Here is a 25,165-nt window from a genome sequence, read left to right as displayed (position 1 = left end):
AAGACAAAAAGGTAACACAACCTCCTGGATTTCTCATCCCCATCTCCTCTGGTAGACAGATGAGGTTCAGCAGTAAGTGACTGAGCCCTGCACTGGTTTTCTAGAGCACAGCACTGACAAGGCCTGTTCTTTCTTGAAAGCCCCAGATCCCCTGTCCCCTCCTCACCTGTCTAACAATACTCTGAATCAGCTTGTCCATGGTGAAGGCAATGTAGGCATGGATGGTGAACATCTCGCGAAGAGAGTCCTCATATTGCGAAGAGTCCATGTTGCCGTCCAGCAGGTTCCGCACCATGTCTAGGAAAGCTGGGTAGTAATCTTCCACATCGATATCCACTAAAATGGGAAAGAAGGATGCTCCACGTGAGACCTGCTTCTCCCTCCCTCTCACCACCTGGCCATTAAATGTTGATATGGGCCAGTAGGAAGGTGGGAGATTATATTTGAGTTTGAGAAAAAGGTTTGGAGGGAGAGACTATGATGGAGTTTGGCCAATTTTGGGCAGAGTTTGGCTTTTAGATGGTGTTCCCCACTCTATGCAATCACATGTAAAAATGGAGCATACCCAGGAACGTAAAGAGGGAGACACCTGCCATTATTTTAAAATGCTTGAAGGGGGGCAGCTGGGATCTATCTATCTATCTATCTATCTATCTATCTATCTATCTATCTATCTATGCCAGTCCTCTCTTGGCCACCTATACAGTCATACCTCGGCTCCCGAACGCCGAGCTTCCTGCAGCCAATCAGAAGCCGAATGGACTTCCAGAACAGATTCTGTTTGACTTCCGAGGTACGACTGTGTTTGGGATGTCATATCTTCCTTCCTTATCAGGTAGATGCAGAAGCCCATTTCCTTCTCTTTCCTAATGAGATACCTATTACTCACTGCTTGCTAGCAATGAGTTACCAAGATTTGAATCTTTCCATGTAACTGCTGAAACTTGCATTTTTTTAAATAAAAAAAATACTTTGTCCAGTTTTATTCAGTACCCTTTTAACTTTATTCTTGTCTGGGTCCTTCACTGGACTTAGCATTGTATCCTCCATTTCTTATCTCTCAACTTAAAAAATAAACAATAGTTTGAACCATTTATTGTTGTTTGGGTTATAATCATTAACCCATCCGGTTGAAGTTTTGGGGACATCAATCTCTGGCAGCAGAGGCAAACAAGCAACAGGGAAAGGAGAAGAACAAGAGAATAGGAGTTATCCCTCTTGACTGCAGAGGAAGACCTATCCAGCATTCTGCTTGCAGGCAGTTCAGGAAAGCTTACTGGCTGGACAGAAAAGTTGCAGTCCCTTCCATTCCTTGCTCCCAGAGCCTGGCATTCAGAGCTATACACCTACTGCATCTGGAGCCTCCACATAGCTATAGTAACTGATAGCCACTGGTGGATAAATTCATTGAGCGCAGAGCTAACACTCATTCTAAAGCCCCTTAAGTTATTGCCATCACTCTAGGTTGTAGCAGATGACAAGGGCCTTTCTTGGCTGGAGCAAAAGCCAAACTGTGCTGATGGGAAGGAAGATGGCTCTTTACAACAGAAAGCGGCCCCACCACTTCTGCCTTGGAGACCATTGTCAAAGACCAGCATTTGCCACACTAGCCCCAGCCAAGTATGGGTGTACTCACTTGGCTCTTTCAACCGCAGCTGGATGGCAGGGCTGTCACTCTTGTCACGCTTGACACCCAGCACATCCCGCTCCCACTCCCTTTCCCGATTCTCCTCTTCAATCTGCCGTTCGGCTTGGTTGTATATTCGCAGCAACCGCAAGCAGAGGATCTGGTGGAGACGGAGGAAAATGTACCAGTTGTTGTTGACATAGAACAAGTTGTAGACTTCATCCATTCCACGCAGCTTCTGGGCTGCCGTGTTGCTGAAGAGCAGCTTGGCTTTAGGAGGGCTACTACCCCCCACACCATTGTGCTTTTTCACAGCCCCTGAGCCTTCGTCCACATCCATCTCTTCCTCTTCCTCCTCCTCCACATCAGACAGCTCGCCTCGCTGAGCAAAGAGCAGGTCTGGGATGAAGTGATACATGATCTGCTTGATCTTGTATTTGTCCTCTTTCTGGATGCCTGTCTGCCGCTTCACGTGGTGGATAATTAGAGAGGCAGCGTCATCCAGGATCTGTTTATCTTCGTAGGCTAAAGACAGGTGAGGGCCAATGTTATCTTCAGAAGTCTGCTCCTGCCTCTGAAAATCAGGAGAGAAAGAGCATGAAATCCATCTCCACATGGCTCTCTTCTCTCATCAGCTGAAAATCACTGCCTGGGCTGGACAGGAAAGTGCTCTACCCCAGTAAGTATAAAAAGATCTGCGCAACTAATTAAGTTTATACCAGGGGTGACCAACTTCCAAGAGACTGCGATCTGCTCTCACTATAAATAAACTGGCAGTGATCTACCCACTGGATTGACCAAAGTTGCTGAGCTTTTTTTTAGGGTGAGAGACCAGAGTTGTTTTCATGTGATCAACCAGGATCAACCCACGATTGACCAGCAGCTCACAATCGACCACTTGGACAGCTCTAGTTTATACAAAGCCACTCATCTGGAAGCCAGAGCAGACTTCATGGCACCCAAAAGGATCAGTTTCCTTGAAAGCTTTCCCACCATTGGTGCAGCTATTTCTCCTCTCTATCCGAAACCCTTTTGCCCACCTCAGATTATAGTACAGTGGTACCTCGGGTTACAAATGCTTTGGGTTACACAACATCCTTTCCATCAATTGTCAATCAGGATGAAATAAGGTTGAAACAGAGAGGGCAAAGCCTCCAACCTACCTCATCGTAAATAGTCTCAATCTCGCTAAGAAGGCTCTTTGATCTTAAGACCTTGGTGTCATTTTGTTTAAAGTTGATGCCCTGGTGGTCAAGGGACTTCAGGTAGTATTTCTCATTCTGTTCCCGCCATACTTTGTTGAATCCTCTCTGGGCTTCTCTCCACTCCTCCTCTTTCATTTTTAACCTTAACAGAAAGAACGGCAACATGGCCTGAGAGATGAGTACAGCCACGAGGACTAGCAGGAATAAAGCATCCTGCCTTTGACAGACTTTAACATTCAAGGGATATTCAAGGCATTCGTGATTTGACCACATTCAGCATGGGAGAACATGAGCAGAAGGTGATGTAACACAGAAAATGGGCTACTTTGGTCTTGATCTCTACAGCCACACCTTGGGTTACAGACACTTCAGGTTGCGCGTTTTCGGGATACGGAGCGCCGAAACCCGGAAGTACCGGAACGGGTTACTTCCGGGTTTTGGCGCACGCGCATACACAGAAGTACCGAATCGCAACCCGCAGCACCACGTCTGCACACGTGGTGCTGCGGGTTGCGGACGCTGCGGGTTGTGAACGTGCCCCCCACATGGATCAGTTCGCAACCCGAGAGTCCACTGTATTATAATTCATGACTAGATCAGAACATTCCAGATTAATCACCATTGTGGATCTTTCCCTGTTTAGAAAAACAGGGAAACTTCTGCCATGAACAGAAGTTTACCATCCACTCTCCTGTAGCAGCTGCTTTGCTGTAACTTCATTCGAATCCACAGCTAGCATGATGGACTTGGGTGCAGGAGATCCATGTTCCAAACCTCACTCAACTGTGCAGCTCACCACATGCTCTTGGTCTAACCTATGTCACAGGGCTTTTGTGAGGATAAAGCGAGCTAAACCCCATCCATGTATGCCACTTTGAGCTCAGTGGGGGGCGAGATACAAATTTGAGTGGTCACCAGCGTTGAGCTTCTCTGGGCCATAAGCAACGTGATGCAAGGGAGGCTGCCTTTGAGAATGGCCTGGAACTTGAGTGACTTTTGAATACAAACTGCAAGCTGGGGCTGAGTGCCCTGACTGCTGCACAGGCTCCTGGTCCACTTCTGGTCCAATTCAGAGTCTTAGCTTTGACTTTATAATTCTTTACAGATTGTGACCAGGTTACCTTGTAAGGACTGCTCTTTTGCATATACCTACCCAGCCAGAGATCTTTGTATGTGACCCTCAACTATGAACAGATGGCATTTTCCTTGCCTAGCTTTGGAATGTCCTCCCTGGAGAAGCTGACCTGGTGCCTTCTTTGGCACCGGGCCTTTTAATTTATTGTATTGATTAAGTTTTTGTCTCTGTTGTGGAATTTGAGGCTGTGCATACATAAGAAAGAGCTCTTTGACATTGGAATGGTCTCACCTGGGGGGCTGTGGACTCTCATTTCTTGGAAGTTTTTTAGCAGAGGTTGGATTGTCATCTGCCATAAATGCTTTAGCTGGGATTCCTGTACTGCAGGCGGTTCCAGCTCTAAGCTTCTATGATTCTATAATTCTATATATAGTACACACACTCACTTAATGGATATGTATTTTTATATTGCCTTTTAAATTACAGGCAGCCTCCCTTTACACTTGTTCAATATGTGTGCAACCTTATGCTCGTGAATTGTGCCAAACACAGAAGGGACCCTAAACATCATAAAGATGTCACTGAAATGTCACTAAAAGGGTGGAACGGGGGGTGGGGCGTTGCAGGCTCTTTCAATGTGTTTCAATTATATACAGTTTAACTGGTATTTGCAGTGCCTTGGAATGTATCTCCCACGTAGGCAAGGGTCTACCTGAAATTGCTTTTTAAATTGTCCAATGAATCATCAGTCACACTGAGAACCTTGCTAAATGACAGGACAAAAATGCCACCCAAAAAACCATCATTAAAAAGCAGCACTTGGGGAAACTGAAAAAGGAGGGGGATGAGGGTGCTCCACCTGCATTTCCCAGTTACCTTTTCAACACAATAGGGACTGCGACGGCTGGGTTCTTCCTAAGCCCATCAATGATGTCAGCTGCCTTGTCAGCATATATCCTCTGCAATGCCTTGCGATGAATAACTTCTGAGGAGCCGCCCAAAGTGTTGTCCAGCCGGAATTTGGCCTGCTCCTCAGCTGATAAGCGTGAGAGTTTCTTCTGTATCGTCTCTAGGACTCTGATGGTCGCTAGGTTGGTCTCCAAGACAACATCCAGCTGAAATGGAGAGCATGCATCAGCCATGGCTTATAGCAATAAACTATAAAAACTATAAAAAATAAACAAATTCTGGCATATGTGGGAATGGGGTTCTTACATATAGTACAAAAGGCTTTTCAACACCGTGTAAGATGGTGGAAACTGAGATGAAAAGCAGAGCAATAGATCCAAACAAAACCCTTATTCACATCCAATAGTCTTTAAATCTAATTTTTTGGTGGGTGGAGGGTGCTATTGTAATGGGTAATTTAATTTCTATGTGAAGCAAAACATCAAACCTATGAGCCTGCAGCTACTCACTTTCAGGAGATGCACATGGCAGCAAGCAAAGTTTTGACAAGTATTATATCTGGGAGGGTAAGATAGGAAGACTATAGCAAACCACCATGATATTACTATTGTGCATTTATACAGCACTGAGTGCTCAAAGCACCTCACATACACAACCACAGTCAATCCTTACAACAACCTTGCAAGGAATGCTGGTATTATTACCCCACATTACAGAAGCAGAGGTGAGTCTTATAGGCTCCTACTCTGTTTGTTGTGGGAGCAAGGTTCAAATTGGTGGCCTTCCTTCTCACAACCCACACTCTTGGTTAGTGCTTTACACCAAAGCTATCAAGAACTATTCATTCATCAAAGCAGATACTAAGTCAACCTAACATGGTATCACAAGCTTCCCATGATATTAAGCTCTGATATAGCTACCTCAAATCGTTCATCCTCACACCGGTAGATGTGCTCTTCATACTGAGTCTTCTTAGAGCTCACAAACGTGGAATCTTCAGACCAGGATGGAAAGGAGACCCAGGTGTCATTCAAAACCTTAGGAGGAGAGAGAAGCATCTCATTTAAGTGTAGCCAGATACCGATAATTCTAGCTCCTACATAAAGTAAATTCTTACAGATTTTTGGGAACTGTCATAGATGTACAAGAAAGGGCAACAACAAAAGATTTTCTGAATTTTTGATCCATTGGTCAGTTTAGTTGTAAGATTAAAAGTAATAGAAACCATCATGCTTTGAGCAAAACTCAATAGGAGAGCTTGAGCTCCACCTGCAGGACCACAGTAACAGTCATTTCTATTTCTGCCTAACACACTATAATGTGCCTTGGATTTTAAGAAGACTAGACTTTGCAATCCACACATAAAATCACATGACAGTACCTCAGAGTGGCTCTACACTTTATGAGGTGAGCACAGTTGCTATGGACGTATTGGCACTGACACTGGTGTTTCACAAAGTAAATATGCAAAGTGTAGATAACATGCACAGGCCTTTAAACGCAAGTGTGCCCACGCCTGCACTTTATGCACGTTCTGTAGAAACCACTCAAGTAACACCAGTAGACACACAACAATAAAATAAGCTTTACTGTACTTGTCAAAGGCCATGACAAAATCATACCAACACTGTGAGGGGGAAAAAAAATCTATATAATTATACATAAAAAGCAGAGCCACTGCCTGAACCATCAAGATCATAAAATGCAAATGCTCGTGTAGAATGGGGGCGTCACACAGCTTGCGAGAGTTTCCTATTTAGGCCTCTGAATCTCCCTTACAGTTTACTGCAATTTTGTCCAGGTTTTTCTTCCCGATCTTTCTTGCCACCAGCGCGAAGAGGGCCACGTTATAAGTCACTGGAGCATTAGCATCCCTGAGCAGCCAGAGACCCCTCTCTGCCAGGGAGAGACAGCTTTCCTGGACAACCAAGGGATTTAGAAAGTGTCTCCTAGGTTCTGAGTATAGTGGGTACTGTAATAAATAATGCTGGGTGTCCTCCGCTCGCAATTGCCCACAAATAAAATATCTATCTGTGTATGGAACCCTCTTATAATGCCCATACAGGACAGCACAGCTCAGCAAAGGAAGATCCTAATGAAGCTGGCCAAAGTTTAGACAGGGAGTTGACTCTCAAATGCACCGTTTATAAGAGTAGAAACCACAGGGAACTTCTGAGGATTTGATTACTTGAAAATCCCGTTGAGATTCTGTCCAGTAACACCAGTCCCTTAGTTGACACTTGTCTATGATCATGACCTCATTTAGCTTGTGGAAATGATAGTAATTCAAGTTACACTGAATGTTTGATTTTCACCAAAGTTAAATGTGGGACCATGTCATTGATATAGAAATAAAAAAGTGTACAAATTTGTTTTACTCCACTGGTCAATTTAAAGGGCTCAGACAAGAAATATGCACAAAGACAGAAATTATTTTTTGCAACTTGAAGAAAGGCGCATACAGTTTAAGTTGCATAAGGCTGACCAAATTTGCAGTGCAAAGAATTCCTGATTTGGAGGCCTAAAATGAGACACATGTTTTTCTTATCTTAAAGCACTATGTAGATATCAACCCAGAGAAAATAACCTAATAATGATGCATTTTATTGGCCTCCATGCTCAACTCTAACATTCTTTCTAACCTCAATATAGGCCATGTCAAACTTTTTTTTAAAAGGACCCAGTACAGGTAAGATAAAGGTAAAAGACCTTTGAACAGTTTAAGTCCAGTCAAATTCAACTATGGGGTGCAGCGCTCATCTTGCTTCAGGCCAAGGGAGCCGGTGTTTGTCCGCAGCTTGGTCTCTTGAAAATGGGCACCATCTTGCCAGGGTGAGTTTTTAAGTGCATGTAGGCTCTTGACAAGATGGAGACCCCTGCCATAATGCCATTTCAGACACGCCCTTGACATCATATGATTTATCTTTCTTTTCCCCAAAAATTTTGTATTGGGTTTTCACAAAATTAAAACATACACAAACAAATAAACAAACAAACATATATCATATCCTTATTAAAACTTATCTTCTTAACATTGTTAACTGACGTCCTCATGTCCCCCTAGTTGGGTTTCAATGCAAATCATTTTAACGGTTTTCCAAATAAAAATTCTTAAAATCTTAACTTAATCCCTTAACATCAGTCAATCTTCCCAATTCAGCATTAAACATAATAATTCCTCACATTACTTATTTAAATCCTAGGCCTAGTTGGTAATTGCAAGCTTTTTCCAATTATTTTAACTTGATGTATTTAGCTAAATAGTCATTGAATTTCTTCCATACTCCTCCTCATTCTGATCGCAGACTCTTCCGGTCAGGTCAGCTAGCTCCGAAAAGTTCATCATCTTCATCTGCCATTCTTCCACAGTTGGCAGTTCCTGCATTTTCCACTTCTTAGCTAATAGTATTTGAGCAGCAGTTGTGGCATGCAAAAATAATTTAACATCTTTCTTGGGCAATTCCAAACCTGTTATTCCAAGAAGAAACGCCTCTGGTTTCTTTATAATGTATATTCCAACTTTTTTTTTCAATCCTTTATAAATCTGTTCCCAGAAGTCTTTCACCTTGGGCAGGTCCACCATGTGATAAAATGTTCCTTCTTTTTCTTTACATTTCCAACATAGATTATCACAGTTATGATAAATATTTGCTAGTTTAACAGGGGTCAAATACCATCTATACATCATTTTCATTATATTCTCCTTTAACATTGTACATGCGGTGAACGTGAACCTGACCCCTTTCTTCCACAGTCTTTCCCAATTCTTGAACATTATGTTATGTCCCACATCTTTTGCCCAATCTATCATTACTGATTTAACTTGTTCATCCTTTGTATGCCACTCCAACAGTAACTTATACATTTTAGACAGATTTTTAGCTTTAGAATCCAACAACTCCGTCTCCAACTTACATTTTTCCAAGGTAAAACCATTTTTATTGTCTATTTTATACAATTCATTAATCTGGTGGTAATGTAACCAATTTAACTTATCTTTAACTTGATCAAATGGTTTTTAGTTTGTAGCCTTCATTATCTTCCAATAATAAATCTGAATATCTCAAGCATTTTATTTCCATATTTAACTTTTTCTGGGCCTTCGCCTCCATTGGCGAAAGCCATCTGGGCATCTTCCTTTCTAAAAGATATTTGTCTTTTATCCAAACATTGTACAACAATTTCCTAATTACATTATTTTTAAATGCATTATCAGCCTTTACCTTATCATACCATAAATATGCATGCCATCCAAATACATTATCAAATCCCTCTGTATCTAATACATCTGTATCTTCTAATTGTATCCATTCTTTAATCCAACAAAGCGCTGCTGCCTCAAAATAGATTTTCAAATCTGGCAGGGAAAATCCCCCTCTTTCTTTAGAATCCGTAAGTAATTTCTATTTTATTCTGGGTTTTTCCCCCTGCCAGATAAATCTAGATAAAGCTTTCTGCCATTCTTTAAAACATTTCACATTATCTATAATTGGGAGAGCTTGAAACAAAAAAATCATCTTTGGCAACACATTCATCTTAACTACTGAGATCCGGCCCATTAATGACAATATTAGCTTTGACCATATCTCCAAATCACTTAATTTCATTCCATAATTTCTCATAATTATCTTTGTACAATTCAGATTTTTCCCAGACAGGTTCACCCCCAAATATTTAACTTTTTTCACAAAATCTAGGCCTGTCTTTTCTTGTAAAGTTTTCTTTCATCATTGTCCAGATTTTTCTCTAATACTTTGGTTTTGCTCTTGTTTAACTTAAATCCCGCTACCTGCCAAATTCTTGTATCAGCTCCAGAGCTTTTACTGCACTGGAGTCTGGATCTTGTAATATCAATACTAAGTCATCAGCAAAGGCTTTTAATTTATATTGTTTGGATCCTACTGTAATACCTTTAATTTGTTCATCTTTTCTAATCATACTTAGCAAGACCTCTAGGACCGAAATAAACAGCAGAGGGGAAAGTGGGCACCCTTGCCTGGTTCCCTTCTCTATTCTAATTTCCTCCGATACCACATTATTTACAATAATTTTAGCTTTTTGTTTTTGATAGAGCACTTTAATACCATTTAAAAGTCTTGACCAACCCCCATGTTATCAAAATTATGTAAATAAAACTCCAAGATACATTGTCAAAGGCCTTCTCTGTATCAATAAACATTAGCATTGCTTTACAGCTCTTTCTTGCTTCCAATTTTTCCAAAATAGCCACAACATTTCTAATATTATCTTTCATATGCCTTCCAGGGAGAAATCCTCCCTGGTCCTTGTGGATATACTTAGATAAAACTTTTTGTAGCCTGTTGGCCAATATATTTGCAAAAATTTTGTAATCCACATTAAGTAGGGAAATTGGTCTTTAGTTCTTGTCATTGGATCTATCTTGACCCTGTTTGAGAATCAGAGTAACATATGCTTCCTTCCAGGTTTCAGGTGCTTTGCCCCCTCGTAGAATCAGATTACATAATTCTACCAGAGGTTGGATAAGCCAGTCTTTCAATATCTTATAGTATTTTGCTGATAGACCATCTGGTCCCGGTGCCTTGCCAAGTTGCATTGAGTTTATTGCCTGTTCCACTTCCTGTCTTGTGATTAGACCCTTTAGTAGGATCTTTTTATCTTCTGGAATCTTCTGCAAACCATTAATCTTAATAAATTGCTCAATTTTTACCAAGTCCTCTTTATCCTTTTCATACAGTTGTTTATAATATTTATAAAAACATTTCTTATGTCTGCAGGGTTCTCTACAGATTTTTCGTCTGTTAGAATATTTGTGATAGTACTTTGCTTTTGTCTCTTCTTTAAGTGCCAGGCCAATAGTTTCCCACATTTATTTGTGGATTCAAAATTTCTTTGTCTCATCCTTCTCAACTTCTATTCTATTTCTATTTACTAACTGTGAATATTGAACCTGTAAGGCCTTAATTCCTTTTTGTATCTGCAGATTCTTTGGATTTCCTCTGAGCTTCTTCTCTTTATCTTTTAACTGGTCCATAATTATATCTTTTCTCTCATTCTGTAACTTTCTCCTAACTGAATTTTGTTGTATCAGAAACCCTCTCATTACTGCCTTGCTAGTGTCCCAAATAACCCTTGTTTCCGTTCCCTGGTTCATATTAAGTTCAAAATAATCCTTTAGGGTTTTTTGGCCTTATTAACAATTGATGTACTTCTCAACAAATCATCATTCATTCTCCATCTGAAGGAACCCTGTACAAACATTTTCAGGTCCATAAAAACTGCATTGTGATCAGAGCAAGTTTTAGGGCAAATTTCCGTTTTTGTTACTTTAGGAACCAAGTCTCTGGATATCCATAAGTAGTCTATTCTCGAAAATACTTGATTTGCATCTGAAAAAAGGGGGCCTTTTTCCATTGGATTTCTGATTCTCCATATATCTGACAAATCAGATTTGTCAGTTAAGTCAAAAAAAGTCTTGGGTAATCTGCCAGAATTTGATACCTTTGATCTCTGAGTCTTATCCATCAAAGCAGATGCAACTCCATTCAAGTCCCCCATCAATATTAATTTGTAATCCATATATTCCAAAAGACTTGTTTCCAAATTCATGAAAAAGTCCGCTTTCCCATCATTAGGTGCGTAGATTGCTAGTAACAAATATTTCTCGCCTTGTGCTGTAATTTCAACTGCTATGTGTCTTCCTTCCTCATCTTTAAATGCCAATTTTGGATTCCATTTTTCCTTAATATAGAAAACCACTCCTCTTTTTTTAACTTTGTCAGAAGAAATAAATTATTGTCCCAATCTTTTCATAGATCATAGAATCATAGAGTTGGAAGAGACCACAAGGGCCATTGAGTCCAACCCCCTGCCAAGCAAGAAACACCATCAGAGCACTCCTGACATACGGTTGTCAAGCCTCTGCTTAAAAACCTCCAAAGAAGGAGACTCCACCACACTCCTTGGCAGCAAATTCCACTGTCGAACAGCTCTTACTGTCAGGAAGAGCTGACATGTTTATTAACATTTTTCTATGTAGTCTTGTGATGTGGGTTTCCTGTAAACAAATTATATCCAAATTCTGTTTTTCCAAAACATGATAAATTTGTCTCCTTTTCTGAGGAGAGTTCAAACCATTTACGTTCCATGAATAAATTCTCAGCGCCATGTCAAATTAAGAGGGTGTAGCCTCCGCTCCCAAGAGCAGTGGGCTCTGTAATCCAAGTTCCACCGAGTGCTTTTGCAAGAATCTGTCCTTTTCTCCAACAGTCTTTATCTTTTGCTTTCTTCCTTCAAATTTGAAGGATAGGCCCTCTGGAAATTCCCACCTAAAAAAGATGTTCTTCCTCCTCAAGATGTTTGTCAAATCCGTATATTGGGATCTCAGGTTAAAAAATTGGCGTGGGATCTCTTTAAAGAGCACCACAGATTTATCCTGGATTTTTAGGCCTTTTCTGTAGTGGTGTCCCAGAATGATATCCCTTTGCTCCTTGGTCTTAAAGACCACTATACAATCATAAGTTATTTTAGTATCCTTTTTTGGTCCGAATCTATAAGCTTTCTCTATCCAAGCTTCCACTTCCTCTTTTTTGAGGTCCCAGCAGTCCACAAAAAATCCTATCAGACTCCTTGAGTTTTTCCTCTTCCAAAAAAGGGACCCCCCCTCAATCTCAAATGCAATTCTTTTCCCTTCAACTGCAGAAAGGCAATTGCATTGGCATTTTCATATTGCATCTGTTCCAAATCTGGCACTCTGTCTCCAGCTGTGCCATCCTTGTGTCATGCGTGGTTATCTCATCTTTTACTTCCTTTAAGTCAGTGCTTAAAAGCTCAATTCTTTTATCCAATTTATCAATACTTGCTGTATTACGATTTAAACCTTCTCTAATGCCACTCAAGATTGCAATCACCGACTCCTCAAATTGCTGGGCTTTAGAGTCACGTCTTGTTTTTTCTAGGCGCATAATAGCTTAGGAATGTCAAGGTCAGTCCCACAGTCTGGCGCAGTGGTGGAAAATAACAATTTCCCTCCACAAGTACCACTGCAGCCGGCCCAGAGGCTGTGTCCCTGTTCTTTCAAACAGGCTGAAAACCAAAAGCCAGGGTGGCAGAAAGAAAAATCTCTGGAGCTCCCCTTTGTTCTGAGGGAAGAAGACACTTTTTATCAATTTAAAGTATAGCCAGGCAGCTCTGGAAAGTTTGTAACAAAGTCAGTGGAAAGGGAGATTGAATGCTTCCTCTTCCATTGTGACATCACAATGGAGACTAGTCTTCCCTCCTGGGTGGTCCACTGAAGAATGGGGAAGTCTCAATCAAATTCACAATCTTCCTAGGTTAAAGTCTTAAACAAAATACCCCCTCAACCCTCGAGGAGGGGGAGTAAAATTGCTTGCAAAGTTTTAAAAACTTTTCACTTCATTAGGGCTTTGGTCTTTGTACGCCAATTCTCTCTTTCTCCAACAAAATGGGACCGACCTCCATTTTTAAGTCTCCCTTCTCTTCCAAATTCTTTTCAAATTATTTATTGTAGTTACTTACAGTTCCAAATTTGTAAGTCTTTTTTTCCCCCCTGAAGGAATTGGCCGCTCACGATCGCCAGTCTCGGAGCTTCGCTGCTTTGAAGGAAGCGGTCGTTTCCGCTGTGCCGCGTCTCCAAACCCGCTTGCTTTCGGGGCTCTTACGAGCTTACCGGGGAGCAGGGGAGTGGCTGGAAGGCACCCGCCGGAACACCAGGTCCTCAGAACGCTTGATCTGAGATTTTTAATGGGGAACCACACGCTCTCGTGGTCTCCCCAATTTCAAAGCGCTGGGGCTCTTTCAGCTGAAAGAGCTCCCGACTGCCATTATTGGGCGACCAAGCGGAAGTGACATCATATGATTTATCAACTGTGAGGTGTAACTCTTGAGGCATTTGTCACTACAGTACCCTTTGAGCGAATGAAGACTACAATGGTACCTCAGGTTACAGACGCTTCAGGTTACAGCCTCTGCTAACCCAGAAATAGTACCTCGGGGTAAGAAATTTGCTTCAGGATGAGAACAGAAATCGTGTGGCAGTGGCGGGAGGCCCCATTAGCTAAAGTGATACCTCAGGTTAAGAACGGACCTCTGGAACGAACTAAGTTCTTAACCTGAGGTACCACTGTATTTAAGGCAGGGAGGGTTGCTATTTGTGGGATAACAACTCCCATTGCCTCAGACTTTTGGGAGCTAGCATGATGTGCTGGTTAGTGTGCAGGACACTAGTTCAGAGCATGATGGGAGTTGCAATCCAAATCCTAGAGGGCCACCGGTTCACGGCTCCTGGCATCAGGGACCGTATACAATATATTCCCCATTTGAGCCTGCTCACATCCTGGGTGCTTGAAATAATGTACAGCTGACTCCCAAGTTGAGTAGTGACCATGAGAGCTTATCTCAAAGATCAGGGAGACTTGGATGGAGAATATAGGGGGCAGAAAAGGCAAATGCATTCCTCAAACACTCTGGTGGTACCAGGGTGGCAAATTATGCCACAAGCACTGTTTGCTCCCTCTCCCTGCCAGAGTCAAAGGACTCTGATACAGGCAGGAGAGGCAAGGGGTGGATGGACATCTCTGCTGACTCCACTGCCGAAAAGCCTCAGAAGCGAACATGTAAGCAGCTGGCTTCCTTATAAATTTGATTAATTTGGCTTAAATGTGGGAGGTGACAGCAAAAGAAGAGATCTAATGAGAAATATTTTGTGGAAGAATGAGATCCTTATTTGGACAATTTGGGAAATATCATAGTTAAATGGAATTGCAGGCAGGATTAAAATATGAGCAACAGAAGATGAATGATAAATTTGTAATGAAGGGAATGTGGAATAGATAAAGGTATAATTGCTGCAGGAATGGGTGGGAATACAAACACCACGGAAGAAGGGTGAGGAGTCAACTTTTAAAATGTGTAGAAATTTGGTGTAAAATTTGATGTTAATTTGTTAAAATTGTGAAAATTAAAATGAAATTAATTGGAAAAGAAATTATGTACATTTTATAATAATCTGGATATTTATTCGGACATATGGACTGCCTACATTAATTTATACATTTAAGTCAGGATTGACAGAATACTTTAATTGTTGGTGCTAGCTGCTGTTTCTTCTTTTCCTGTTATTTTTGCAAAAAGAAAGAAAGCTTACGACTTCAGTCACTTTGGCCAAAGTTGCGCCATTTTCCTCCTGCCTACTTAAGTCTCAGGGTACTGTCATTCCAAGGGCTCTTCCTCTGAACCTCATCCAAGGAAAGAACGACAGCCCAGTGGTAGCACACATGGCTTAAAGGAATGTCCCAGGCACCTCCAATTTATTATGCTGCAGCAAATGATCTTTCCCTGAGACGATAGAGAGCCACTGCCAGACAGAGCAGACTCTCCTGGGCTAGGCAACTGTCCAAGCTGATGCACAGCACCTTCCTATTTTCCACTAGCATCATTTACTTCAATATGAAGAATGCTGCCTTACCTCCTTACACAACGGAGTCCGACCAGTGCACTTGGGCTGCTGGTAGCTCTTCGGCAAGGCTCTGTAGCTAGAGCCAAGTCTCTTACAAGAAGCGTAGTCTATTTCCATTGCTATCCCTTCTGTAGCCCGTTCCTTAGGGAAAGTCTCCATGTGTGCAGACTCTTTGTAGCCCAGAAAGTTTTTAAACCAAGTGAACAGCTCTGGGAATTTCCTAAAAAGAGGGGGGGGGGGAATGGGAGAGGAAAGAGAAAAGATTATAGAACTCAATGGTTGCAGGAAGATTATCTAAGTCTTTTGTCTAAATGATTTACACATTTAGGACACGAAAAAGGACAAACTGCATTGCCATAACTTATTCTTGTTTGGAATTGTGGTTTAAGCATGCCACATTTTGCTGTGTGGATTCAGCACCACAACTATGGTTTGCAACCAACCAGAAGCAGAAGCATCTAATCTCTTCGCCTTGCAATTGGAGAAAGAAGGAAAGCAGGGGAGGGAGCAAGTGAGTCCAATGTTCACTGCTGCTAATTCCCAACTTTCCAAATCAAGTTGACTCAATGCAGCCAGTAAATTCATCTCCTTTGTCCATAGGCGCCGACTCCATGGGGCCTGAGGGGGCCCGAGCCCCCTCAAAAATTCGTTTGGGGGGGCTCCACCCCCCCAATAATTTAAGAAAATTATTAGTTATATTATGCTTTGTAAAATCACAAAATTATGTTGGTATTTTTTATTCTCCTTGTTTGACGATAGTTACCTTTTAAAATACATTCAGTAATGAGTTAAAACAAAGCCACTCCCGATCTAGAGAGGGGGTGGGGTTGCGGGCTCTCGACCCATCAACAATCTCGCGGGGCTGGCATCAGCCCCGCGAGAAACGGGGATTCCCCCTAGCTCATTAATATTCACCGCCCACGGCGGCAGCCAATCGGCTGCCGCAAAGGGCGGGCCCTCACAGGTTCACTTAAGGTCGGGGCAGCCCGGGGCTCGCCCCTTTCGTTCCCCCAGCAGCAGCGGTTTGGAGGTCTTGGGCCCCCCCAATATTTTTTATAAGTCGGTATGGGCCCCCGCCCCCCCAATATTTTTTATAAGTCGGCGCCCCTGCCTTTGTCAAGCACCCCAATGTACAAACAGCTGGCAATGAATCATGCAGCCAAGTATCATTTATTTCACTTACCCCAAAAATGGAGAAACTAACTGCACAAGCTCAGCTCGGGATATCACCTCCTGATTAAAAATGACCAGGCAACGGAGGAAATTCTCATATGCTTCTGTGCTTCGCAGAGCTTTCCGAACCTTGTGGGAGAAGGAAAAATATGGTTAGCAAATTGTTGAGAAAAATGAATGACAACACTGTCAATACACTGTACTTAACACCATCTCTTTGGGATGCAACATGGGAAACAATTCATAAATGGAATAAACACCTATATAAAATTTTACAGATTTAAGAGCTAATGCTCCACTTAGCCTTGAATCCACTTTCGTAGATTATTATTATGCTGTTTTAAAGCTGGTTAATCTTAGTACCTGACAAATGAAAATGTTGTTCATTTGCATCTGAAATTGTTTTTAAACATGAAACTCTTTTTAATAGTTGTAATTGTTTTCATTGCTGAAAATTATAATGCAAAGCTGCCTAGTTCACTGCTACTTTTGTACAGAAGGGTACTTTTTTCAAAATTTGCTGGGGTTTTGCAAATTTTCAAAATGTCATTTAGTCTCTGAAACAGTGACTTCAAAAGGTATCTAGAAATCTCACCTAGTCAGGAGAAATATACAGCCGGCTGAGGTGTGAAAAGGGGCAGTTATGCAGAAGTTGTCTGAGAAGGTCAACCCCCCCCCCCCATGTTAGATGCTGAGACTGACAGACAGGTAACATCTGGGAGGCTTAAGGCTGCTTTCCTAATGCACACTGATCTGGGAGTAGGACTCAAATAAAAGAAAGCGCTAGGGCTGTTTGAAAACCAATGGCTGCTTCAGCAGATGTCATCCAAAGCCTCACCTTGTCAAAGAACAGAGACTCTGTCCCATGTTTTCCAGCTTCTACCACTGAAGGGTCCTTCAAACTGAGCAGCTTTGGTTTCTTCTGCAGAAAGAGAGAATGAGCCGCAAAAGAGTTTCAAAAACCAGAGTCGAAAGATAATACTTGGGCTGATGCCTATTGCAAAATATTTTAGTTTTGCTAAGCTGCTGCAGAGAAGCCAGAGAAGTGGAGAATGGTATACATTACTGTTGTTTTCGTAGGGTTAAACAATGGTTACTGAAGGCATATGAAGTAGGCATGTAAGAAAACCAGTCAGTAGATACATACTACTAACTCTTCCCTGGGTTTTCATTATCAGCTTGGAAAGGCAAAGCATTAAAATACGAATTCTGAATTACAAACACTGTTTCATTTGCAACAAGTTAATTGATCAATAAGAGTTCAACAACCTTCCTTATTTGCTGGCATCCCATCCCAGGTCTCAGAAAAGATTATATGCCTGCCTCCTCCTCACCCAGGACCTCAACCTTTTCTTGCAGACCTCACACAAGGGCTCCCAGATGCCATGGGACACCTTTACTGGCTGTTCCCTCACTCTCACCAAGGTTAACTCCCTGCTTAAGAGTTTTTTCTCCTAGAGCAGCACAGCCCCTCCATTCCCTTCAGAAGAATTTGCATCCTGAAATGTTATTGTAATAAATAAATATCAGGAAGACAATGATTCAAAAGCTGATAGGCTCTGATGAACAAATGATTTTCCAGCTAAAATAAGCCCATTTGTAACTTACAACTAAGCATACAGTCAATCAGGGACCGCTGTCCCACTAACAGCTCACTCTGTTCTTGCTTTGGGCTTTATGCAGAAATGCAGCAGACCTTCTGTGACCTTCTTCATGGTCTCCTCCTCCAGCCCAATCCTACTGTTTTCAAACATAAATATGTGCATCTACCAACTAATGAAACACCTTCATGCATCTGATCCAGTGGCCTATAGTCCACAGAAGCTTAGGCCACAATACAACATTTAAGGGTCACAAGGGACTCTGTTGCTTTCATTGCAACAGACCATTGCAGTATCTGGTATCAGCCTATTGATGAAGATGATGATCAATGCTCACCTTCACTGGAGGAGTTGTCCCAGTTGCGGCATGCCGCCGGATCTGACAGCCATTCTGATTAGGTCTTTGCTGCTTGCTGTTAAGTTGGGGCTTCTTGACTGTGCCCCCATGGTCATTTCTCACAGACTCCACTTTCTCTGCAGTTGTCTTGCTTAAAAGCTTGTTTAAACAACAATGTACAAGTACATTTATTGATCCCAGTATCCCATACAGGCAAATGTATTTAATTGTAATCACCCAGGCAAAGCTCTAGAGCTCAAGGAACTTGATATTACAATGGCCTTGTTAACTGGGGGGGGGGGGCAGGGGGGCGGGCGTAGAGAACAGGACTCAGCTCACATCACACAAAGTATATCCTTTCCAGAAAGGAAACTAAGAAAATTGGCTCTTTGCCTGTGATACTCTAAAAGGGAATCATAAGACAATTTGTTGTTTAGTCGTGTCCGACTCTTTGTGACCCCATGGACCAGAGCACACTAGGCACTCCTGTCTTCAATAGAAACCCAAATTAGGAACTCTTGCTCTGAAGTCCAATCTATTTTGTTTATTTAATTATTATAATTAAATATCCCCACCTCATTAATTAATCCATATCCCAGTACTTCAAAAGTTACACTATGCCATAAGGAGTAAGCAGAACAGAATAAGCAATGCTCTCCTTCAAGGTGCCCTGTAAGTAACAACATTAGGGGCAAACTCACCACAGAGCTGTTTGCATCTGGCAGGAACTGCCCAAACTCCGAGAGCAGATCTTCCTGGTTCTTGAAAAGACGGGCCACCTGGGCATAGACCTCCTGCTCAGTCAGTGCCGGGGTGTAGTTGCCTCCTGCTTCCTTGGCATTCCGCTGCTCTTTCTGTCATGAGATGGAAGAGAAAGGAAGAGCTCAGAGCAGCTGTTCTAACCAGTTTCATTCTCCTGGTTCTTTAAGGAAAATCCACAACGCCTAGCATGAGAGCTCAAGAGAAAAGCATCAGATGACAAGATAAAAAGGACACTGAAGAAGTTTCCTTCCTGCCCCTGGAAGGATTCCACGGAGGGCCAGACACTTGAGAGGCACATCTGGCTGTTCTACAAGTGTTGCACCCTTTGTATGACTCATCTCCATTAATGATGGCTTTTAAACAGCATCTCTGGAGAAAATTTCCTGCTCCGCAGGTAGGAACCTTGAAGGTTTGAAGCAGGTAGGTTTGAAGCAAAACTGAGCTAGTGTCAACTGGCTGGGGATTTACTACTTGTTATGCTTCACCCAGTCAGGGCTTTTTTTAGGCAAAACTTGCCGGAACTGAGTTCTGGCACCTCTCAGGTGGGCGCCATTGCCATTATAAGAGAACAAGGGAGGTGTTCAGGGTGAGTTCCGGTACCTCTTTTTCTAGAAAAATAGCACTGCACCCAGTAATCATCTTTTCCTGCTTTGCTTGACAAGCCACTCTTTTCTTCTATATAAAAGTAAATATTGAACAGGAAAAAGGGGTCATTAAGACTTGTGCAGTTGCCCACTCACCTGATAGGTATGGAGGATCTCCAAGAAAGCCTTGTAAATGTCTGGCTGTCCCTGGAAACGATTCTTGATCTTATTGACGTAGTTGATTGCATGATTAAACTCAACCGGCTGGTTATTCTGGAGGGATGGTGTGGATCCAAGAGAGATTGTCACAGGTGCATGGGGTTGGACTGGTGGAGAGCGAGGGGATGCATAGGGGATTGGGGGAGTCTGCTGGCTGGTTGGTGTATGTGTCTGTAGCTGGGATGGCTGGGAATGAAAAGCAGACACTGGGTTACACTGGTTCCTGAACAGCCACGTATTGAGTGAGCCCTTAGTGAGCCCTCCAGAGTGCTGCGTGACTATGCTCAAAAGCAAAACAAACAGCAAAACTTATTATTACCTCAGGATGATACAGAGCTTGCCCAGAATAACCATGCAGCAATATAGAGATGAAAGGAACGAGACACTCATCTACTTCAACTCCTTTCCCAAAGGCAGTGCTATTCCCTTGTGAATCCACCTAGCTAGATCATTTACACAACACCAACTATGGTATGCTAACAAAGCAGAGCTGCAAAGCTTGGTTGGCCCAGAAATTTTTGTGCCCGAAGAGGGAAATTCCAAACAGATATTGTGCTCATGCAGTGATTCTTGCACAGAATGTGTTGGTGGATTGTGCCCCAAAGGTCAGCTATCTGTCTCTGACTCTCCACTTTGGCAACATGCCTCCTTGACAAAACCCCAAATCAACCTCACTTTCTCCCTTGAGAGGGCCTTCTCTGTCCGGAAACCACAGGTGTCCCTACTTCTAAGCTAGAGACTACCTGTTTCATTTGAGGTTACCTTGCTGATCTTGGCAGGTGTCGGCTGTGGTGCTGGCTGTGCTGGGGCTGGGGCAGACTGTGCTGATGGCTGAGACTGATGCTGATGCTGGGGCTGGGGCTGAGGCTGAGGCTGGGGCTGGAGGCCGTGGGTCGGGATCTGATGAACCTGCCCTGGTGTCGTTACATTCACCATGTCATTAGTCTGCACTTCAATTTTGTAGCCAGGAGGCAAGAAAGTGTTGAAACCCATAATCAAATCAGGATGGCCTTTGAACAGCTGAGACACCCGGCTAATCACTCCTGGAGTATCAATGCTGTGAAATCAAAAGACAAGGAGGAAGAGAGAGATCAGGTCTCCTCTGTGGATTTGACACATTTCAGACATGCTTAGCACTACATTTAGAGAATGTTGTTAACACACATCCCCCATTATAGCTACTAGCAGAAAATAAGGCAGGCAAGCTGCCAACAAAACATGCTGCTTGGGGAAATAAAAGTAACCAAATTCTTGAACAAGCACCTCTTTCCTTTCCAGCCTGCCCACGCCTGAAGAACTTCTGGAATGGTTCTGCTTCAACTACCCTCTTTAACAGAAATATGTCATGCTTCTATAAAGAAGAGCGCCTTACCTATGGTGTCACCTCAACTGTGGAATGCCCCTCATCAGGAGGCCCACCTGGCATGACATCACAAGCTGTCAGAGCCTGATGAAGACTGTCCTATTTGTCCAGGCATTTAGACTGTAGGTGGGTTTTGGAATTGTTTGTTCTGTTTTTAGCTTTTTAAGAATTTATTTTTAATGCTTATTTGCTGGTTACAAACTGAATTTATTTGTTTTATGAATTGATTTTATTAACACTTTGGAATTTTTTAAATGAATGGTAGATAATATTTAATATAAATAAAGAAAATATATAGGCATGGGCATTTCACAATAAGCAAAAAGGTGAACAGGACAAGTTTGTCTGATAATCTATTGCTAAAACTCAAGATTCTAAATCTCATGGGGGAGGGGGTGAGAAAAAAGAGTTCTCAGGGATTGTGTTTTCTTTTTCTGCCCCCCAAAACCATCTACTTCTTTCCCCTTCCCCCAAGAAACAATCTTTATACAAGTATCAAATCTGCAATGACAAGTTAAGTGGCTGTTGGTAGTATTTATCATTTCCTTTTTATTTTGATACTTTGGCAACTCCTGTTTGCTTTATTTTTCTTTGGGTATATTAAAAAATCTAATAAGAATTCAATTTTTTTCTTTTTAAAGTGCAACATCAGAAAGTAAATCATGGACTTCTTAATTTTGTTACGTGCATTTCTTCCACGGTGGAAGTCGATGAGACAGGTTCCAAGTGAGTCTTCAAAAGCAAAAAAGGCAGCTGCAGAAGTGAAGATGAAGCATGAAAGCCTCTCCCTGAAAGAGGAGTTTTCTCAAAATACATTGAGAACCATATCTAGTGATGCAGCCACTTTTCCACATTTTACTTGGGTTTTCCTATGGCTGCTATTGATTCTCTTCCTAGGTATTCAGACAGCCTCCTATCAAGACACGAAGCATGCTCAGGCCCTGCCAGTTTCAGCAACTTTGCTATATCAAGCCCATCCAGACTATGATTTGGACCTTGGATAAGGCATATTTAAGAGCAAACTTTGCTTTTTGGGGGCCCACTATAGATGGGGGTGTTAGGCATGAGGGGTTTTAACCAGATCAGGGGCTAAAAAAGGAAGTTTGGCTGCGAGTAGAATTATGAAAACAAGCACAAGAAAAAAACAGCAGGCAAGATAGGACTGTGGTGAATTTAGGGCAGACAAAGGGAAAGATTCAAATGTGTGATATTGTCAGGTATTTGATTTTGACCTTACTAGTGAAATACTACATGGCCCAAAGAAGCATCTGTTAAAATAAAGCACACAGCAGGTTCGCACCTTTGAGATTTAAACTCCTTCATGATGTCCAAGAAGTCGTTGTAGACTTGAGGCTGGCTGCCAAATTGCAGCTTCACTTGGTCAAGGTAGGAGAGGGCATCTTCCACCTAGGACCAACAAAAGCAACTTAGGAACATGTCTTTCTGTCACCATTTTATCTCCATTCTTGCACATGCACAGGGAATGCAACCCCTGAGATACAAAAAAGCAGTTAAGCAAAACTTATTCTTCCACCAGAAAGCAATTCTGCACTGTGTATAGCTCTCTCTTCTGTGAAGCCCAGCCGTACATAAGAAATATAAAGGCCTGGGGGGAAACAAAGAACTGGGAAGAGTGGAGGAGAATAGTCTGTCCCGCACTTCTACCATTTTTTTTGGGGGGGTGGCCTTTCTGGAGCTTCACATCTCTTGTCATGCAACACAACAGTCCTCTCAAGAAGTGAGTAGAGCTACTGCAGCCCAAGGCAAAGTTCCAAGGAGGGGCACAGTAAGGGACCTGACACTACTTTCTTGTTTTACGTTGTGATGGGTGTGGCCATTTTGTGATGTGCATTTTGCTGCTGCTTTCTGAGGAAATTTACAAATTACAAAGGGTTGGATAAGAGCGCCTGTTTCCACAGACCCAGAAGAGTGATGGATCCAGGGCTTCCAAGCAGGCTTTTAAAACAAATGTCTAGTGGACAAGCCTGAAATTGCAAACCCTTCATAAGCAGGGTGCTGTGCAGAAAAACAATATACTGTACCACAGCCACTCTTCAGGCTGGTTATTTAAGCAATATTTCAGCCTGAGTGAAAACCTGTTTTTTAAAAAGTTTTTTTTTTCTGCAACAGCTGGGCTATGCATGTGCTCTTTCCTCAGACTTACGTAACAGTTTTCCCGAGTTCAATGATAGAAACTTTTGTTCACTTTTTTGTTTGACAACCAAGGCACAATTGCTGGTTGGCAAATTCCTTTTAAAAAATGGAGAAACACGCCTCAGAGGGCTTCTCTCCCTGCCCCCCACAGGCCATTTCTTGGCTGCAGCCAAGAGCTATACCAGAGATACTTTCACAAAGTAATACTCACTGCGCCTGACAGTGGCAACAGCACATGCTGCAGCAGAAAACAAGTACAGGACAAAGAAACACCCCCCAAAAGTAGATATTTACATACATATAAGAAATGGGATGTATGTAAAGTCAGCCTTACTCAGAATAAAAGTTAATGAAAAGGACTGTCTTAAGTTCATTAATTTCAGAGGGTTTACTTTGAGTAGGACTAGTATTGAATACAGCGTAACAAAACAACCTATAGAAGAGATGATCAGAGGCTATCAGAGTTCACACATCCCCTTGTCAGGGATATGCCCTCCTTGACCAAGGACAACAACCATAAAGCTCCCTGGGAGACCTTGGGCCCAACACCATCTCCTAACCTAACCTACCTCACAGGGTTGTTGTGAGGGTGAAATAGGGAGGCAGAAAACCATGTACACCACCTTGAGCTTGTTGAAAGAAAAATGTGGTATATAAATACAATAATTTGTCCAGGTGAACATGCAAGAAATCAAAACGTCCTAGGCCTGCACAAAATTTTAGTGGGACAGCAAGTGGCCTTAACCAAAAGATTGGGAACCTGTGGCCATCCAATTGTTTCTGACATACAACTCCCATTATGCCTGACCACTAGTGTGGTGACTAAGGCTGATGTGAACCGGAGTCCAACAAGAACTTGGGGGAGGGGGTGTCACAGGCCCTCCATCACTGACTTAAATGCTGTTTGACTTCTGCCTCCCCCTCTGTTGCTGACCTTTATGTAGGGGTGGCAGTGGGAAAGAAACCTTTTAACAGCCAAGATATGAGATCCATGCAGTTAGATTAACAGCAATGTAAGAAGAAGAGAGAAAACCATAACAGTACAGTTGAAGCTCTTCAGTGTTATTAACTATTGATAAAACAGGGTATGTATCTTATTTCTGCTATTCCTCAATGTACACCACTATAGCTTATCTGGTCAGGTTTGCAGCAAGGCACAAAAACAAACCTTGACTAGTTATTCCAAAAGCTGCTAGCAAAGACTCATACAAAAACTGCATACCATCCCCTAGATAAAACCAGGATTCTCCTACTTCATGGGTAGGCAAACTAAGGCCCAGGGCCCAGATCCGGCCCAATCGCCTTCTAAATCTGGCCCAGGGACGGTCCAGGAATCAGCATGTTTTTACATGAGTAGAATGTGTGCTTTTATTTAAAATGCATCTCTGGGTTATTTTCGGGCCATGGGAATTCGTTCATTTCCCCCCTCAAAATACAGTCCGGCCCCCCACAAGGTCTAAGGGACAGTGGACCGGCCCCCTGCTGAAAAAGTTTGCTGACCCCTGACCTAAAAGCCCACAGCCATACAACACTTTATTTTATATATTTATACAATATGTTAATCGCTTTATGTTGCCAACGGCAACCCAAAGCAACTTGCAACCAAGTAAGTGGATATCCACTTGAGCTAACAGTGTAACTTTCTCATTTCCCCAAGCAGTCTGTGCTTCTCTGAAGAAAGGTTAAATGAAACCAAGTTA

The 25,165-nt window shown here is 42.3% G+C and overlaps 1 protein-coding gene across 3 annotated transcripts in view; it reads right to left on the bottom strand.

Annotated features, from left to right (window-relative positions):
* Positions 1-25,165, bottom strand: part of SIN3A (SIN3 transcription regulator family member A) — a 56,117-nt gene that overhangs the window by 8,628 nt on the left and 22,324 nt on the right. For all 3 annotated transcript variants that reach the window (XM_081838732.1, XM_081838733.1, XM_081838734.1), the window contains exons 4-16: positions 22,612-22,718; positions 20,711-21,005; positions 19,886-20,134; positions 19,085-19,237; positions 18,384-18,542; positions 17,284-17,367; positions 16,456-16,574; positions 15,282-15,492; positions 5,737-5,853; positions 4,784-5,022; positions 2,791-2,974; positions 1,637-2,201; positions 167-336 (exon numbers count right to left, since the gene is read on the bottom strand). In XM_081838732.1, coding sequence (XP_081694858.1) covers positions 167-336; positions 1,637-2,201; positions 2,791-2,974; positions 4,784-5,022; positions 5,737-5,853; positions 15,282-15,492; positions 16,456-16,574; positions 17,284-17,367; positions 18,384-18,542; positions 19,085-19,237; positions 19,886-20,134; positions 20,711-21,005; positions 22,612-22,718 — 2,652 coding nt within the window. The remainder of the gene's footprint in view (positions 1-166; positions 337-1,636; positions 2,202-2,790; positions 2,975-4,783; positions 5,023-5,736; positions 5,854-15,281; positions 15,493-16,455; positions 16,575-17,283; positions 17,368-18,383; positions 18,543-19,084; positions 19,238-19,885; positions 20,135-20,710; positions 21,006-22,611; positions 22,719-25,165) is intronic.

Source organism: Podarcis erhardii, assembly GCF_964252035.2.
Source record: "Podarcis erhardii genome assembly, chromosome: 14".
In the NCBI taxonomy this organism is placed as follows: Eukaryota; Metazoa; Chordata; class Lepidosauria; order Squamata; family Lacertidae; genus Podarcis; species Podarcis erhardii.
This window is presented reverse-complemented; position numbering and strand designations above follow the sequence as displayed.